This window comes from Lactuca saligna, chromosome 3 (assembly GCF_052625555.1).
Source record: "Lactuca saligna cultivar CGN05327 chromosome 3, ASM5262555v1, whole genome shotgun sequence".
NCBI classification, from domain to species: domain Eukaryota; kingdom Viridiplantae; phylum Streptophyta; class Magnoliopsida; order Asterales; family Asteraceae; genus Lactuca; species Lactuca saligna.
Genome location: NC_136419.1, coordinates 182238267 through 182258935, shown reverse-complemented (window position 1 = coordinate 182258935; position 20669 = coordinate 182238267). Strand labels below are relative to the sequence as shown.

The following is a 20669-nucleotide window of genomic DNA, read 5'->3' as shown; positions in this document are numbered from 1 at the left end:
CTACCCGTTCTGCTAACGACCCTCCAGCAATCAAGAAAGCAGTGGGTGAGAGTGGACACCCATCAAGCTGCCATTTTATAGGCAACAACCTTATACCCCCTTATAGATCGGCTTCGTGAATGAGGCCTACTAACGGTAACACTAGCATTAATTTTATATATATATATATATATATATATATATATATATATATATATATATATATATATATTATTAGTCTTATAATATTATAATATAGTATAAGGATTGAATTTTAAACTTGTAAAATTCTAGGGTTTGAAATTTAAATAATTCAAAATTAAACTTTTAATCAAAAATTTAAATTTCAAAACTTGAGGACAAGTTCTGAAACTTTTCAAAACTTTATCAGGAACATTCTACATCAAAATTCAAATAATACAATTAAAAAATTAATTGGTGGTTACCTAATTTTGACCTAGTCCAATTTTATGCAAGATAATTCATCAAATAATTCAAATAATCAATTTTTATCATATAAGGAAATAATTATTCAATTGATTTGAAATTATCTTTTATTTTGACAAGGATAATCACACAATATCAATAAAATTTGTCTTTTATCAATTAAAAATGTTTTGGCAATTATTCCATAGCAATATAGGTATAAAATCCCGAAATTCCCTCTGTCTGACGTCCGGACATGCCGAGTTGGGCTGACTCGCCGATTCCAGCAAGTGACTCGTCGAGTATGTCAGGCAGAGTACCAAAAAATAGATTTTGCAAGAAAGATGAACATACAAGGCATCAAATACAATAGAACCCAATCAAGGCTCTGATACCACTGAGGAGTTTTACACAAAAGAACAATCTTATGTGCTCATGCAAAAACCCTAATGCTTGGATCTAGGTTTCTATATTGTACATGCAATTTATCCAAGACTTGAATACCCTAATCTAGCATACTACAAAAACTTAAGATCTACATAATTAATCAAATAAGAATGTTACCTCTTGTTGTGTAGCAAAGATCTTGAATCTTCAAACTTTCGAGCTTAGTGTCACAAATGTAACACCTCTAATGGCTTACAAACACCACAAGCAATTGAATGATCTTGAAGAAGGAATGTAGGCTCTTGAAAATCGGCTCTAGAACTCTTAGAGGCAAGGGTAGCAGATTTCTAAAGCTCTAGGGGTCTTTATATACTTGTGCTGCTAGGGTTTCTGTCAAAACTCTAATTGGATAGCTTAGGCCTTAAGCAGTCCAATAAATCTTCTAGAATCTAGGCCTTGGACGAAAATGAGATGGGCTTCCCTCTTATTTTCGTCCATACTATAATCCAAGGAGATTCACATCCCATTGTTCAATTATCCAATAATTTCAATCTAGTCCCCTTTAATTAATTAATCTCTTTTAGTCACAATAATTAATTCTTAATTAATTATTTAACCAACATTAATTAACTAATTAATATAATTTCTCTTTTAATATATTATTCTAATAATATATTAATAAACCATAATATCCTCTTTCTCCATAAATCATTCCTGTCAAGTTGCTTTGGTGAAGGCAACCTAAAAGGACCATGCTCAATCAGGTCAAGTACATACCAAATATAGTTATGGACTTAGACACTAATCCAACAATATCATGCTCAAGTAATAGGAGAATGGACTAATGCTGGATATGGAGCAGATTGAGAAGAAACATGAAGAGCATTTAAAGCATCATGCTCAGAATTTTGAATACGAGGTTACAAAATTTTGTGATGTTGCAAAAACACTGTTAGAAAAACAACATTTTACAACGTTCAATGCGTGTCGTAAAATGCTCAGATGACGTGCAAATGCGTGTCAAGGAAGGCCCTGTCATAACGAGAGATGACACGCTTTTGCACGTCGTCTATTTATGATGCGCATTTACGACGCGTATTTATGACACGCATTTACGACATGAATTTACGACTTGCAGTTACGACACGCAATGTGTATCAAGGAAGGCCCTGTCATAAAGGAAGACGACACACATTTGGGTGTCGTAACCTTAAGACGCGCGTTTAGGACACACATTGCATATCATTAAAGCCCCTGTCATAAATGAAGATGACACGTATTTGCGTGTCATAATTTTAAATGTTATATATATATATATATATATATATATATATATATATATATATATATATATATATATATATATATATATATATATATATGATAGAATTACTAATTTTTAAATTAAACAAAAAATTGAAATTTTCATAATACAAAATAAAAATACCATACATAAGAATGACAATTCATTTCATAAAAATATCACATGTCAAACAAGTTACCTAACATTACATGTCAAACAACACTACATGTCAACACTAATAACACTTAAAACATGCTTTTTCCTGCATTTGGAGCATCCACTATTCCTATACCATCAACCAACTTTAGGTCCAATTCCAACCACCTGTAAAAGAACAACATTAGAAGATCAACATTTGCTTCTCCACTTAACCTCTTTAAAAATATTCTCCACTTAACTATCAAAAAGAGAATTAGTTTGTAGAGGAAAGGGCTGCAAAAAGATTGTGGATTCATTCTTCATTAAAGAAACATACATATTGTTACCGTCTCCACTTAACCTCTTTAAAAAGCTTCTTTTTTAAATTTTATAAGTGTGTGTATATAGTGAGAGTTGACCACAAACCTGAACCATTATAGGATTACGACCTGATGGAGATATATAAACAGCTGGCCCAACGTTTACAGAAGATTCAGCCTGAAATGTTGAGCTTAATCAGTTCAATTGTACATGACTAAATGACAATACTTATATGTAACTATTGTAGTGCAAAGAAAAAAAAAACATATGGGAGACTCTCCAATATGCAATGTGAGCATTGTACGACCAAGCTCTAGAAAAAGAGCACATAAATGTTGTATTGCAAGCCATACTGCATGGCTTCTAATTGGATTTGGGTTCTCGCTGTGACATCATCAGTACAACCTTCCTCTTCCTCCTGATGTGTTGCTGTTTTCTATAAGGACAATTTTAGTTGATAAACCATCAGAAACATGATATAATAAGAATTTATGTAAGAATATAAAAAACATAGAATAGAGAGATAAATACAGATAAAGAAAGAACAACATGTCCACTCAGAAGACATTGTGCATGTCTCATAACAACTTCCAAAGCTGATGGTGATGGTAAGCCACGAGCATTAGAAGGCAATTCTGCTGCATTACTATCTGATGGGTGATTCCCTGTAAAATATCAAATAAATCATGCAAATAATTAACAAGGAATATTTATGTAATATTAACAAAATAATTCTTGAGTTATTATGTACCATTTTCTGATAGTGCTTGCTCCATATGGTTCATAAACTCGGAAATTATTTTCAAAGAATCAGGAATTGGCTACAAAAACAATCCAAGAGCACAAAGTAAGGTTGTATGGAAAATAGAAAAATAAAATTTTGGATTTGGATGATTAAAGTAAAAAATTTGAAAGATGATGTTTTACTGAAGCAATTGTGGGTACATGTGCTAGTGATTGCTTAGGACTTGGATTTCTTTCATTTCCTTGGGTAACTTGAATGTGAATGCTCAACTGTAAATAAGTAGACAAAATCATTAAGAAAGATTTTTATCAATAATAAAAAAAATAGAAATACAAGAGGTGTAGCACACAATGAAACAAAAAAAAAATTAAGGAGCAAGTGTCACCTGTATATTTCGTGGTGATACACCAATGGGGGTTTGACTTTGGCCCCTACCCCAAAGGAATTCAAAACTGCCCCAATCACCTAGAATACAAAAAATAATGACCATTTTACCCTTACACGCCCAACAAACAATATTCATCAACTATAACAATTGAAAAAACAAAAAGATCAATGCTGGCTTTTTAGACAACATTTACTAAAGGCCATTGGAGAAGAGAAACATACCTGAGTTATATCTGGACTACCACCTTCATTTTGATCCCTACCACCAAATTTCCTAAGGACTACATTATGGGAAACATGTCCACCAATAGAATTAGCATCTAGTCAAGGGAAAAAAAATCCACTTATTGGTTTAGTTTTTGACTTGATGTTATATGTTTACACTATGATGTACTTTTTAGTTACATATGACACTGTTTTCCCATAATCATAAGATTTTCCTGAAATCATCGATTGGAAAATGAAGTGCATACAAACCTGTATTGCTATGAGTTGTAGATGTGTTCACCTGCACAAATAAATATAGGAGGCAAAGAATAGTTGACACTCACTGTTACCATGCTTCTATAAAATTAATGAATAATATGAAATTTACTTTTTAAAGGGTAAAATGGTCATTTAGTCTTGTTTAGACAGTTAAGATTATATTGGTATGTGAAAGAACCTTTAATAGCTAGCTATTTGGCCAAATAATAATCTCTTAACATTTTCTTGAGTGAATCTACATCAAATTATTTACCCTGGAATCGAAAACATGATCATAATCAGATTTCAAAAAAGAAATTCAATAAATCCTACTGTGTTCTGAAGCTTTGACAAGTGAGTTGGAAAACAAATGTGTGTTATAAGATTATTATGTTGATCAAGAAAGATTTCAAATGGAGCAATAGCCAGAGATATCAATTGAGCAGCCACATGTATATTTATTTAATAGACATATGCTTTATGTGGTGATCAGGAGAGGCATTCAAGAAGTTGGATTACAGACAGAATGGAGTGCCATGAATATTGACAATTTGGTATGCATATAATAAGAAAATGGTGTCCACACTGGAAAGAACTATGAAAGAATGAGATAACATCTTTACCCAACAAGAGAAACCCAAGCAACCAATACATAGAGCATCAAAAACAGACATAATGGAGTACATTTCTTCTTTTCTTTTCTTTATATTCCTCATTCCTTTAACCTAATGTGAAATAGATTAACCTTTCTAGCCCACTTTGATATTGTCTTATGATCCACTACATGATCTTCACCATTATTGTTTTGGATGATGGAATTAATATTACTTAGAACTTTTGCTTCTTCTAAATTATCTGTGAATGGAGGGAGGAGTCTCTTTGAGGAGATTTCTTCACTGAAACATGATGAATTTAAGCTTAAAGCTTTGCGAGAAAGTGCGTAAATCCTTTGAAACATGATGAATTTAAAGAAAGATTTGGAGCTAATTTTATTCGATTAGGAAGAAAAATGAAGAGATAAAGATGGATTGGGATTAAAGTAGAAACCTATGGAGGAAGATATGGAGGGGGATGAGGTAAAATTCCAAAACGTTGACTGAAAGCTCTTTCAAGTTTTTTTGTGTATGTTTTCTTCTTGTCTTAACTTTTTCTTTAGTTTATCCACCTATAAATGCGATAATTTCACCCCAGAAAGGATCGAAATTAATTAATCTTCAAGCAAGGAATGAGATTATGTGTGTAAAGGGAGAGAGAGAGAGAGAGAGAGAGAGAGAGAGAGAAAGAGAGAGATAGAGAGAGAGAGAGAGAGAGAGAAAGATATATATATATATATATATATATATAGAGAGAGAGAGAGAGAGAGTGAGATATAGAGAGGGAGAGAGATGAATGGCGTACATCTTCAAGAAGTGAAAGTTTTCTTTCTCTTGTTGTAAGGCGTCTATTAAGAATGGGTTTTCCGAGAGGTGTTGATTTGTGTCGTTGGAGTATGATAAATAAAAACCCTAGGTTCGCTCACAATTTGTCTCAGAGAATTGTAGTGAAATATTGATCTAAACTAAAGTAGAACAGAATGTTGCTTAATTGTTGACTGATAACTATAAATGAACATGAAATCAAAAAAAAAAGAAAAAGAAAACCTAGATCATCAATAAGAATGGAAGACTAACCTGACCAATTCGATACCAGAGATGTGAATCAAAAGAAGCAGATGTGAGGATGACTTGAGGGAACTTGAGCGAACTTTGTTGGAGTGACTCCGCCAAGACGGTGATCGTTATCATCGTCGTCGGGAGGCATTTGATCACGAAAGCAAGAGCAATTCTGGTATGAAGACGAAGACCCTAGGGCTTTTTCTTGCTAATTGGAAGAGGCGGGGGTTTTAATTTTTTGGATCCAACAGGCGGGTGAAATCCCATCTTAAAACATTTGTTTCATTAAAAAATTATAAAGCGACACACTTAGATGACACACATTTTGTGAAAGGCGCCCTCCGTATTTCCTTTTTTTTCTTTTCTGACACTAATTTTAGGTCACGCATAAATGCGTGTCCTCCATCTTTCAAATTTTGCAAAACTGACATTATTTTTAGGGCACACACAAATTCATGTCCTCTATCAGTGTGTATCATTGTTTGCGCATCATTAAAGGGTTGTTTTCTAGTAGTGAGAACGGCATAAGATTTTTGTTGAGCAAGTCAATAAGGTCAAGGACTCTGTAAACATCAAGGTTGTTGAGCTGAAGTCAGAGATAACAAAGGAGGTGGAAAATATTGAGAAGAATTACTCTATTCTTCATGATAAGGTTGATGCCATTGCTGATGCGATCACGAAGCTTGTGGAGTATAACACTTCATTCTCAATCAATTTTGATGCCAAGTCAGATAAAGATTCTAAAGTGTTTGAAAAGTTGGATGAGTTTTTGGGAAGCTTAAAAGAGTCTATGTCGAAGGTTGATCTTTCTCAACAATCTTTTGTCCCTTAGGAAACTATCTTGAAGATGATTTATTCTCTTGAAACGAATCTCAAAGCAGAACTTGCTCCTCAACATAAACTCGCTCCTTTTCTTAAGTTGGTTCTTTTGTTGCCAAAAAATGCCCCATCTACAAAACATGTGGTGCAAAGGGGAGAAAAAGGTGTTGGCCCTTCGAAAGGCACTGATGAGGGTAAAGTGATAGCGAAGGTGATATCAATTCAACTTTCGACATCACTTCCTGTTTCTCTAACAACGACTTCTACAACATTGACTTCGATACCAATAACAAAAGGCATTGTTATTGGAGAAAGTGTTGGTGATCAAGTTTGAGTTCAAAGCTACCTCTTTCTAAGGATGATAAAGGTGACAAGGAGAAGGGTATTGATGAGAAAGTGATTTCTGAAGAAGAGAAAAAGAAAAATGCGGAGAAGGAAATAGAGAGGCAAAGACAGATAAACAACATTTTAAGACAATGACAATGTGATCCACCATGTCTAAACAAAGGTGATCCCAGTAAACATTGGTGTTATGAGACAATCTAACAATTCATTTCATTAGGAGAGATGCATTATTTTGGAAATTTTCCAAAGAAAAGTTATGATATTGAAATTTTTTATTTCAGTCAATTGGATTTTTCAATAAATCACATGATGTTTGTGTCTGCACAGCATCAGCTGGTTGATCACTTCGAAGACAAAAATGAGTATAATAGATTAAAGATGAGATTCCATGCAGTTTTGGGGAAGAAGGAAGAGGAAGTTTGGTCTTCGGTTAATATTGTTAAAGTGATGAAGATATCAAGAGAAGGTTTGTTTGAAGGGTTATTGTAGAATTTTCGCTACTATGTGGTTAAAGCGAATATTGTTGCTTGTGTTTTCTCAATTATGGACTTTCCTCTGATGAAATTGAACATGACGAAGATATTGAGTACAATTGATGTTTCAAAGCTTCATGTAAACAACAAGGACGATTTCATGATAGGGTTTGCTCATATCAAAGTATTCATAAATAACTACTATGATTTCTTGTTTGTGATAGATATCGAGCTTGCATTGGCGGTGAATAGGAATTCAAAGGTGCCTCAGTCAAAGATGAAAATGCAGGTTAGTGTCAAGGACTATGTTGATGGGGAGATTGTTCACAAACCTTTGGGAGTTGTCTTTCTTGGAAAGAATAAGAATAGGAAGATGACAAAATTTTTGTTCCAAGTTTTTGATGTGGATAGGTATACGAACTCTCAATATACTTGTCTCTTAGTTCATCTTGGCAATTACAAGAAGAATACTACAGAAGATAAAGCTGAAATCTGAAAGACGGTCATATGGTTTACGGAGGTCCGTCGAGTACATCACCAGGCCATGAAGATGACGATGACATGAATTCGACACTTCTCTATAAAGGGGAAATTGTAAGGTTTGAAATATATAGTGAGGTGTCGAAGTAAATTTAGGCATGGGTGTATGTATATATATGTCAAATTTAGAGGTCGAAGCTTAAATGTTTAGCCCTTAAATACTTTTTGTTCGATTCTGTATCACCCTATAAACAAGGTAAGTAAAGGAGTCGAGAGGAAAATTTTAGAGCTTTAGTGCTTTTACTCTCTTGTGTTCTTGTATTGTTCATATGTAATCAACAAGCCAAATAGAATTTATTTACATCTGTGTTCTTAATGCTTTCTGTTCTAGATTTCCTTCTTAATACTCGAACTAGGAAGTAAAATGCAATGAAAGGATGCAATTAAACATGCAAAATGGGTGTTAAAAATACACCTGGAAATAAGTTGTATAAATCATCCTACATTAATCAATTTTTATAAGCATGATAGTTTTAAAGGTCTGCAAGACCATAGTGATGAAGTCTGTAAAAATTTTGAACATGTCATGTAGAGATTAAAGCCCTTAAAAGGTTAACATTTTCATGTCTAGGCAGATTGTCATTTTATTAAATACACCAATATAGGCGTAAGTGACATAAAGAATGGCAATGTTCTTCTCTTTGTAATAACAAAAAAAAATCTAATAATTATTAGGATTACATTGGAGATACAACAACATACTTTCATTGATTTCTTATTATAGCTATCAAAAATAAACAAAAATAGTAGTTTGTGTTGTATATTGTAAATTATTATTTCGTCTTTATTAGGTTGTAATATATATATATAACCACAGCATGTGAAGTGTGGTTTTTTCTCAAACTCCAATATGGTATCAGACGACCTAATCTTGGTTAGGAATTAATCGTTGATTTTCACCTTCCTCACTTCTGGTCGCATCTCCCTCCCTCTGCTTAATTATTAATTACATTTTGCATCGCTAAACCCTTCTCATCAATCAGTCTTTAATCAACTTTCTCACTTTTAACCAGAATTTTACTCAAATATGTTATCTTTTCTCATGGATTTTTCTACCACTGACACTCTTCCCATGGCTGTAACACCCCCTCTGGCACGTATCACAATATTGTCCGCTTTGGGCCACTCGGCACGAGGACTTCCCAGGGGGTCACCCATCCCGGTACTACTCCCGCCCGAGCACGCTTAACTGCAGAGTTCTTATGGGATCTGCTGCCCTCACGGCTTTAAAACGCGTTGTGACAAGGAAGGTATCCACACCCCTTATAAGGAGATGTTTTGTTCTCCTTCCAAGCCGATGTAGGATCAGGTGCAACCCACCTTCACCCCCCATTATAGGGTTCGACGTCCCTGTCGAACACACCCCGCTAAAGCGGAAACGCAAGGTATGACAGCGATAACGGTTTCAATGCAAAAGATAAAGATACATCACCATAGCAGTATTTAAAAGTTTACAACCCATAGCTTCAAAAGAAACAAAATACAAGTTTTTCAAAATAACATTGTTCAAAATATAGCTTCGTAATAGCTTCAACACGATGCAGCATGCTCTATGATGATGAATCTTTACATCCACTTACTAATTACTTCCTGAAAAAGCATGTAAAACGAGCGTCAACTATGAAAATAGTTGGTGAGTATCACAAGTTTATAAAAATCGAGCGTACAATAAGGCTTTTCGTAAATACAAGTACATTGCTTCAATGATAAACAAGTTGATTGCTATTAATGAATACAAGTTTATTGCTATAACGAGAAACGAGTTTGTATGTGTATGAGCAAACAATGAGTCTCAACCAAACCTATGACTGAAGCCCTATCGAGATCTATGCTTATCGTTCCATAGATGAATATGGTATCATGCACTCCAGCGATTCGGGCGAGTGAGGAGTTGTCAATTCCTAATAGCGCTATCCATAACGACCATTGGCTCAAAGAGTTAATGGTTAGAGATAAGGGAAGGGCCTTAGTACGATAAGTTCTCATGTTCCGTGTTGCATAGACATACATAAAGAAACATAGCAATACAATAACAATCATGTTTGATACAATTCAATTTAAATACAACATGCAAACAGTAGTTTTTTTGGACATGCTTTTCCACCCCAAAACATAAAAACCAAAAATAGGGGAGTGCGTGAATACTCACGATGTTTTGTGTAGACACAAGCGGTACTTCGGGATGCACCAACGTCTTACTACCGGGATCCTACGATATCAAACACACGCACTAGTGAGTTTCCATGTCGATATCTAATGCTAATATACTAAACTCTACATATAGGGAAATGCCAATTTATGTTTTAGTATTGGATTTTATATCAATTAGTTACACTTTTTCTGAAGTAATGAAATTCTATATATCGGGCGATTAATTACAACCTTGGAATATAAACTTTCCAAATTTTTAAGTCCTTATTACAACATAAATTCACGAAAATAGCATTCGAGGGATAAAAATTCTCAAACTTTTTATTTAACTGTTATTACACAATACTAAGCTGCGAAAATTATAAAAATGGATTTCCAAGCTGTTTAATTATATTTTATGATTTTTGAGCATTTATTTCAATAAAAATTGAAATAAATAGAAAACAGTTTCCAAAATTACCCAAACTTTTTATTTAATTGTTATTATACATAAATAGGCTGGGAAAAATATAAAAGATATTTTCCAGTGGGTATTTCTATTTTTCCTTGCTTTATTCCTTTAAATAGTCATTAATTAAAGAAATAATATTAAACAGTTAAAATAAATCACCATAAATTTTTGTAACATCATTTACAGTATAAATATCCTGGGAAAAATATCAAAAGTGGTTTTCATAATGTATAAACTAGTTTTGGGTATTTATGTATATTTAAGTGTATTTTAGTGCAATTAACTTTAGAAAATAAGAGAAAAATAGTTTACAGCAGAGAAAAATATTCAAAATTTTTATGTAACCTCCTACTCTATAATATTATATCCTGGTAAATTTTCATGAATTTTGGATAATCAGAACTATTTCTCCCATTTTTAGACCATTATAATTACCAAAAATTGGGAAAAATAGTAAAACATGATGGAAAATCTTGAAATTATTTTCTGGAGTCACCCATCACAGGTAAGGTATGCGAAAATTGTTAGATACAATTTTCACATCCTATAAAGTGGTTTTGTAATTTATCATGTCCTAAATAAAAGAAAATTAGAAATCATATGAAACAATAACAAAAATTGCTGAAATTTGGTGAGGGATCATTATTCCCCATAAGGATCATCCATGAATTTATTTAGGATTTATTGACCTCTGGAAGTATTTTATATGATTTATGCCCTTGGTTTTAGCAATAATTCTAACAAATCAAAGAAATAACAAAAGCTCTTGAAATTTTCCAGATTATCTCATGCATGCAAGGGCTTTCAAAAGGAAAAATGTAAAAAAATGTATTCAGAAGAGAAATGAGGGTAATGATTTCAAACAATTTAAGAAAAGTTGCATGCAATAATGCATGAAGTGTAAATGTGGCTGAAGTTCATGAATTTGTGTAGCCCATTCAGTGAGGTTTTAAGCCACGAAATTTCAACCATAGTTCACTAGATATGTTAAGTTTCTAAGGTATTTTTCCTCAGATTTATGGTTGGGTTTAAGGCCATTGTTTAAGCAAGATAAAAATAGTGATCACAGAAAAAGAGCTGTATGCGCAACCTTTTTGTAAAATCTGCTAAAAATCGGATATTTAATATTTTACAGTGATACCAGTTGGGTTTGAAAGTTAACTCGTGGAAATAAACAATACAAAAAGAATATCATGATTTGGTTAAGAAATGACTGAGTTATGACTGTTCAAAGTCGAACAAAGTAATCTGGCAGATTGCATGTTTGCTTGTGTGCATTATTAGGGTATTTCAACAAGAACATCATGCATGTCTTTGGTAAGGCCCGATTTCTAACACATGCATGGAATGAATGAGCATCCAAGATGTACTAGAAATGGTTTAAATGCTTTTGTTCATGCATGAACACAAAAGAAATGGAGAAGAACATGAAATATTAGGTTTTGATGTCACATGATCATATGTGCATCTTTTCCACTCCTTGCATGGGTTTGATCCCGGATTTTCACCATCTCTAACACATGCATTGTGTTATGGTGAGAATCTACAAACCACAAGGGGAGAATAAAGATTTCTAGCCATGGAAAGGCATAGAATCCGAAAAGTAGAGAAGACTAAGAAGAAAAAGAGGTTTAACCATGAAACTATGGAAGAAGATGTTGTTGTTTACCTTGGTTTTGACCTTGAGAGAAGTAAGAACACTTCAAGGGCTTCACAATCTCGAAATTTTGCAGAGAAATGAGAGGATTTTTGTGAGTTTAGAGAGAGGGAAGAAGAGAGTGAAGTGTGTGAAGAGAGTGAAGTGAGAGAGTGAAGAGTGAAGAGGGAAGAGGTGGAGTAAGGGTTTAAGCTTAATGATTGTGTTTTGGGGAAGAGAGAGGGCATGGGGAATTCAAGTTTGAATGTCCCTTCGAAGTCCCGCACGCTCTTTTTGATCGGGAGCGGGGTGGGCAACTTCAGTCGGTGCTGGCGCCTGCGGCAGCGCCTCTGGAGCCAGGTGATGGCCGGTTTTTGCATGCATTTTGGCCTCCTCTCTCCTAAATTTTAAACTTTATAAACTTCCCTCCTATATTTTATATAAAAACATTCATTTTTATAAAATGTTTATTAAGCAATTTGATTTATTTAAAAATCTTGTTTTCAACAAATAATTTATGATTAATACTTGTAATTTATATTTCTAGTTCATTGGTATAATCCATAATTTGATTAATAAAATTTGATATTAGGAAGTTTATAGCCAAATTTTATAAAGTTTTTAAGCTTTATAATTTATAACTTTGGATTTTTGGCTCTTTAGGGTTTTTGGAATATTGTTTGATATTCAACAACATGTTGAAGTATAATTAGAATGTTTTAATTTATTTTTTAGAGTTTTATACCCTATTTCAATTATAACAAAGCTTCAAGCTTTATTCTAATTATAGTATTGGCATTTCCTATTGTAGCTAAGCAACTTACTAGAATTGTAAGTATCAAGTATATTAGTCCTAGACCTTAGTTGGATCCTAGTTTATGCAAGATTTTTGACCTAATTTATACTACTAGGTCATGGCATGTTGTGCATGAATGGTTATTATAAAGATGCATGAGTCCAAGAATAACCTGAATTGGCAGTTGTCACAATGGCTATGGTTCTTCACATGCTCACCCTCAATCTATCTTTTTCTAATTACTTTTTATGGAAAAATCACATGGTACCGATGCTAGTGTATCAAAATCTTATGGGGCATGTTCATGGATCCTCTTTTCCACCATCTCCTACCATGACCAATGAAGGAAAAGAAAGCCCTAATCCTTCCTATACTTCATGGTTATTTACTGATAAAAAAAACTGTGATTATTCTTAATTCTTCCTTGTCTAAACAAGTTGTTTATAAAGTATTAGGTCTTTCTATCGTTCTGTCACACCTCCTACTGCGTTTACTACACAAGAATATCACCAAAGAAACAAATCTAGGGGTCTTGGTCATTTAACCAACTTCTATTGTGGATGTGGTTTCGGTGGATGAGGGTGTGGTAATTGTCATCCTCCACATTGCCAATTGGGTCACCAAAATGGCCATTATGCTAATTCTTGCCCTAATTTACATAGTTATGCCATAAGGACACCATCTTCGGATGTCAATCTTGCATATGCTTTTCAGGCACAATGTCATGTCACATCTTCTACTCCTAATTGGTATGTGGATTCGGGTGTCACCGCTCATATGTCACCATAATCTAGGAATTCCAAGGTTACTTTTTGGAAATGATATTTATCTTCCTATTTCTCATACAAGTATTCAGTGTCTTATAACATATGATTACGTGATGTCTTGGTTATTCCCAGTCTCATAAATAACCCTCTGTCCGTAAGCAAATTGATCACATATAATCTAGTGGATGGCTTATTTTCTCAAAGTTTCTTTCATATTCAGGATGGGCTAATGAAACAAGTTCTTGCAAACAGAAAATATGAGCAGGGCTTATATGTTCTTGAAGATAGATACAAATCTTTTTAGTTCAAGTTCGATAGCGTCTTTTGAATTATGGCACAATAGACTAGGGCATGTTGCTTATGTTATTATTTCCCCTTTTGAATAAATTTGGATGTTTGAGAGTTACTTTAGTTTTACCTAAAACAATTATGTGTTCTTCTTACCAACTTTCAAAACAACATCGTTTCTCATTTGACGTCAATAATAAGAGATATTTGCATCATTTGGACTTAATTCACATTGATTTGTGGGTACCTACACTAGTTACATCATTTGACAGCTATCGTTATTATATGGTCTTTATTGATGATCATTCTCATTTTAATAGGTTTTACATGTTAAAGACTAAATCCGCTTTCTTTTATGTTTTTACTGTGTTTATGAAGTTTAGTCGGAAAATTAAAACCTTTCAGAGTGAAGGTGGAATGGAGTTTGTTAATAAAAATATATATGCCTTGTTGGAGGAAAATGATACGTTTCATGGACTTTCATGTCCTTACACACCTCAGCAAAACAGACGTATGAAGGACATGCTGAATGGAAACATTGTCACATTGTTGAAACCGAATTATCTATGCTTTTAATGCTCGTATTCCAACCATGTATTGGCTTGGTGCATTTAGTTCAACAACTTACATGATTAATAGATTGTCCACAAAAGTTTTGGATGACCAATTACCATTTGAGGTACTATATTTTCAGGTTCTAGTCTATAGCAATTTTAGAACATATGGTTGTCAGGTCTTCTCTTATGTTCAAGACTATGTTCTTCATAAGCTCTCGCCAAGAAGTCTTATATGCATTTTCATTAGCTATAACGATAAGTATAAAGGTTATTGCTTCCTTGATCCGACAACCTATCGTGTGTATATCACACGACATGCTCGATTTATTGAACCTTGCTTCGATTTTCTGGTTTTATACTATCTACACACTTCTCATCTCTTCTCTTGACCAACTTTCTTAAGGACTCGTCTACTAATCATGTTACTTCGTGTATACCTCCTAGAGAAAATTCATCTTTACATAAGCCATGAATTATTAATCGCAAACCATGCCACACTTGTGGCTATTTGCATGGCTCTGTGGTACATCATGAAGCCAGAGGCGTAGGTACATTAAAGCCACAGTGGGTCGTGGCCCACCCTCACCAAGTTAACTTACATACATACATATTATATATTATATATATTTCCATTAAACAAAATGAACTTTTGGACTCTTAGGGCCCACCCATTTAAACTAAAAACAAAAACTCTTTATCAGGTTTACTTTTTTTTGCTGGCAATTGCAGTAACCTACTCAAGATTCTATGGCAATTTAAATAATGTTCTCTGCATTCATCCATCAAGTACACATTTGTTTATTATCTCTTAGTTACAATTATATATATATATATATATATATATATATATATATATATATATATATATATATATATATATGGATGTTTCGTATTTTGTTTATTATCTTAATTACAATTATTTTCTTTATTTATATCTTATATAAAATTAATTGATTTAGTTCTTACTAATAGCATTGAAATTTATGTAGGTGTTTACATTTTTATCGTATATTCGTATGTATTTTATAAATTAGGTTGTTAATTGTTGTTATGATTTTAATTATTGTAATATATTTGCTCTTGTATTATATTATATAAACTAGTTTTATATAAGAATATATTATTTTTTTTGTAATTGATTTTTTTTTGTGATTAGTGTATTTTGTTGAGCAATGGGAACAAAACAAAAAAGATTAGATTCATTTTTCATGTGTAATGTTTTACCAAGAGGCGAAGAGAACACATCATCATCATCATCACCGGTTGGAAAACCTCAACCACCTCCAGAAAATGGTAACAATCTACCATCTTCAGCAACAAAGAAGCATGAACAAGCTTCGACGATTGAAAATCCTAGCTTTTGTTCTATTGAACATGATCCTGGCCTACGTCCTCCTATATGGAAATATGTTGCCAATATAAAGGATGAAATCAGATGAGCATACTTAAGATCGGGGCCACATCAACCTGTGTTGCCTAAATATCCTCCATCTGGGTCAAAAAGTCATCCGCGACGCTTTCAGTCTAAATGGTCCGAATTTCCTTGGCTTGAGTATTCTAAAACTAAAGATAGTGCATATTGTTTTTTTTGCTATCTTTTTCTTGAAGAATCAAATACACATAATGGTCATGATGCAATTAGAATCAAGGGTTTTAAAAACTGGAACAAAGTTAAAGAGAAATATTGTTCATTTTTTAAACATATAGGAGAAGGGTCAATCTCTCAACATAATATTGATGTACGATTTTGTGATACTTGATGAATCAATCAGTACATATTGATAAAGTGATGCAAAAACAATTTGTTGATCAAATTGTAAAGAATAGGCTAAGGTGAAAACATCAATAGATGTTGTTTTCTTTCATTTCAGGGGATTGCTTATAGGGGACATGATGATAAAAATCGTGGGAACATCATTGAGTTGATTAAACACACGACTTCCTATGATGAAGAGGTTGCAAATGTCGTTTTAGAAAATGCACCCGGCAACACAAAATATACTTCACCTGAGGTTGAGAAAGAAATTTTACATGTTTTTGCTGAGAAAGTGCCAAAAAAGATAGTTGAAGATATTTGTGATTCTAAATATTGCATAATCGTGGATGAGGCAAGTGATGAAAGTAAGAAAGAACAAATGGCCATTGTTCTTCGATATGTTGACAAAAAAGGTTACATACAAGAATGATTTTTTGATCTTGTCCATGTCAAAGATACATCATCTTCCACTTTGTATTCTTCTATATGTGCAACTCTTGCTTCTTACAAGCTTGCCATTGAGAATCTTCGTGAACAGGGGTATGATGGAGCTAGCAACATGCGTGGTGAATGGAAGGGATTACAAGCATTATTTCTTAAGGATTATCCATGTGCTTATTATATACATTGTATGGCCCATAGGTTACAACTTGCATTGGTTGCAGCAGCTAGAGAAGTAAACTCTATACATGAATTTTTCCAAAATTTATCTTTCATTGTGAATGTCGTAGGTGCTTCTTGTAAACGCCAAGATGAGCTACAAGCTGCTCAAGCTGCTAAAATTGCAGAATTGCTAGAATCTGGTGAAATTGAAAGTGGTAAAGGGGCTAATCAGATTGGTACTTTAAAGTGTGCCGGAGACACTCATTGGAGCTCACATTATAATTCTATTAGTAGTTTCGGATGTATAATCCAACTTGTACAGTTTTGGAAAACATAAAAAAAGCAGGCTCTAATTATTAAACAAAAGGTGATGCTAGTATTGCATTGAAAAGAATGACATCTTTTGAGTTTGTTTTCATTTTACATATGATGAAACAGATTTTGGGAATTACTGATATTCTTTGTCAAGCTTTACAACAAAAGTCACAAAACATCATAAGTGCAATCACAATGGTCTCCCATACGAAGAAATTGATTGAAACCCTTAGAGATAATGAATGGGGCTCTTTTCTTAATGACATAATTGAGCTTTGTAAGCAACATGACATTGAAATTCCAGAATTCAAAGATCCTTATTTTGAAGGGAGAAGTAACAGGAAGGGAGGTCATATTACTATTGAGCATCACTCTCATTTTGATATATTTAATGAAACAATTGATTTTCAGTTACAGGAAATTGACACAAAGTTCAATGAAAGAGTTGTAGAGCTTTTAGAACTTAGTGCTTCTTTGGATCCGAAAGAGGGATATAAACGCTTCAATTCTGATTCTATTTGCAAACTTGCAAAAAAATATTATTATCTTGATTTCACAGAACAAGAAATAGATGTTTTAAAATTTCAATTGAAGCACTTTGAAGCTGATGTGAAGGACCATCCATTTTTAGGGAATTTGTCATCTATTGTTGAAGTATGTCAAGGTTTGGTAGAGACAGGAAAATCGAGTCATTACTATCTTATTGACAGGTTGATCCGGCTTGTGTTGACCCTACCGGTGTCTACTGCAACTACTGAGCGTGCATTTTCCGCCATGAAAATTGTGAAGAATCGACTGCGTAATAAAATGGATGATGATTTTATTGCTGATAATCTGATTCTTTACATCGAGAAAGATGTCCGTAAGATTTTTAGTATAGACTCTATTTCAGATGATTTTAATGATGTAAGAGAGTGTCGTGTGCAACTTAAATGAACAATTTACTTTTAAAATGCATACATTATTACATTTTGTTATCATTTGAAGTATTTTGCTATTATTTTATATTTTGTAAATTTTTTTGCCTACCCTAGCACAAAGCACAAAATCCTGGCTACGCCATTGCATAAAGCTCCCCATATTGACTTACAATCATCTCCTATAGTCTTGCAAAATTCAGCTCCTAACGAACTCGTTTCAGGTTGTATGCAACAACCAGCCCCCATGTCAAAACCTTCACCTCCAAATTCCGAGCAGCCCTGTATGCATGAATTTCATCCCTCCTCGGCCACTAATAATGGTTCGATACATCCTCACATATCTAGTATTCACTATATGACTACCCTAGCAAAAGCAAGTGCTTTAAACACAAACATATGGCGGATTTGGAAAGTCTTGAATTTCATGTGTTACATATAACACTTTTTTCGGAACATGATCCAAAAGGTTTCAAGTACTCTTCCAAGAACCCTAAATGGCTTCAAGCCATGCATGAAGAAATGATCAAAGCATATTGATCTCGTTTATCATTTTATTCATGAACTTATTTCATTCGGGAAACTGTACACCAAATTTATGCACACTCAGCATCATGTAGCTTATATCTTAACCAAAAGTCTTCCACATACTCCGTTCGACTTTTTTCGTGCCATGCTACGTTTGGGTCCGCCACCGTTTCGCTTAAGGGGGATATTAGAAATAACCAAAAACAATAGTTTGTGGTATATATTGTAGATTATTATTTCCTCTTTATTAGGTTGTAATATTAATTTTATAAAAATATATATCTAACCATAACATGTGCCATGTGGTTTTTTCTCAAACTCCCATAATAGCATCTTAGTTTCATTTATTTATTTTACATCGTTGTACAATTAAAAAATTTCCCCAATTACATGGGTGTCATCCGCATACAAATAGCAACTTACTTTCATTTGATTTGTTATTATAATAATCTTTAGATGTATAATATAATAGTAAGAAATACAATCTGGAAGTACAATGCTATAGTTGGTTAGATTAACAACCAGTTTTGTATGCACCAAATAAGCATGCTACAAAAATCCAAATCTCTGTTATCAATAGCTGCACCATGCATCAAATCAGTCATGGGGCACATGGCTAGTTTTTGTTCAGATTAGCTTGTAAAGTTTTTATTTTAAAAAGGTAGCTAAAAGATTTTACTAAAAGAAATATAAAGAGGGAAGCTCAATGGTTTATGTACTTATGGATACATGCACATATAAGATTTTTGCCCGCACGTATCTGCGATTGAAAGTTTAAAAAACAAAATCTGAAAGAGAAATAAAGATGATAGTCTAAAACAAGTCTTAAAATGTTAAGTTCTGTGATTTTGTCCTGAGTAAATTCATTTAGAACTTGACACCAAAATTTATGCAATTCATATCATATCACCCATAAATCTCGAATATTCATTTATTTGAACCCAACCAACACAAAATAATCTAATCTCAGAAATACTAAATGATATTCCAGCTAAGAGTCTAAGGAAGGCTATTACTAATGAACATTTCATTTTATACCTTAATGTAACCAGCCCCACCAATGAGCATTCAAGTACTGGTTCTCCATCAACTTCAAAAGAGTCAAAGTTTGTTTCTCTCATTAAGCACAATCCTTTCCCAATTTATCAGTAGTTGAATACGTAGTTTTTCACCTATACATAAGAATTATACTCTTCTCAATTTTAATCATTTCAATATCATCATGGTATCTTAGCAGATCAATAGATAGATGCATTTAGAGTAATGAAAACTCTACAACCAGTCCTAAATTTTCGAAATCTACAATTTATGTTTTTAGAATTTTAAAGTATTTAACTTATTAACCATTTTGATCTATTTTACAACCATAACTCTTACATGTTCACAACTACATGACATTCACCAACAAAGTAACTTTCTGATATTATAAAAATATACAAACTAGGTTATAACCCGTGGTATCACGGATAAGAAAGGAAAAAAATATATTTTTAATTAAGTTATAAGGTAATTATTGAGCAATGATAACTTTTTTTTTTTTAAATTTATAAATATAGATGTTTTGCCGGTAAGTTCATATTATATAATGATTAATTGAAACTATGAAAGTAAAGTAATTTGAATATCCGTTAGACAATTTGTATTTGTATATATGTTATAAAGTTATGATTTTGTACATTGCATTATAAATTTGAATATATATTAAAAGAGAAAGTTATGATCATGTAAATGACGTTGTTATATGACATTTAAAAACTATTCTAATATAATAAAAATAAATAAACACAGAAAATTATGAATTAAAATGGTGAATTGACGGTAATTTAATTAATAAAATAATTGATATAAATAATAAAATTATACAATGTTTCTATAAAATTTTTAAAACTTCTTTATACAGAATATCGAACTTCAATACGGATAA

General features: G+C 33.0%; 1 protein-coding gene across 1 annotated transcript; it reads left to right on the top strand.

Annotated features, from left to right (window-relative positions):
• Positions 1–15798: 15798 nt before the first annotated feature.
• Positions 15799–20669, top strand: LOC145036227 (uncharacterized). The gene is made up of 9 exons (XM_078984688.1): positions 15799–15919; positions 16235–16365; positions 16498–16795; positions 16838–17011; positions 17114–17301; positions 17424–18206; positions 18288–18501; positions 20302–20312; positions 20646–20669. Exons 1-9 carry the CDS (start codon positions 15799–15801, stop codon positions 20667–20669), a joined length of 1944 nt encoding a protein of 647 aa, XP_078840814.1.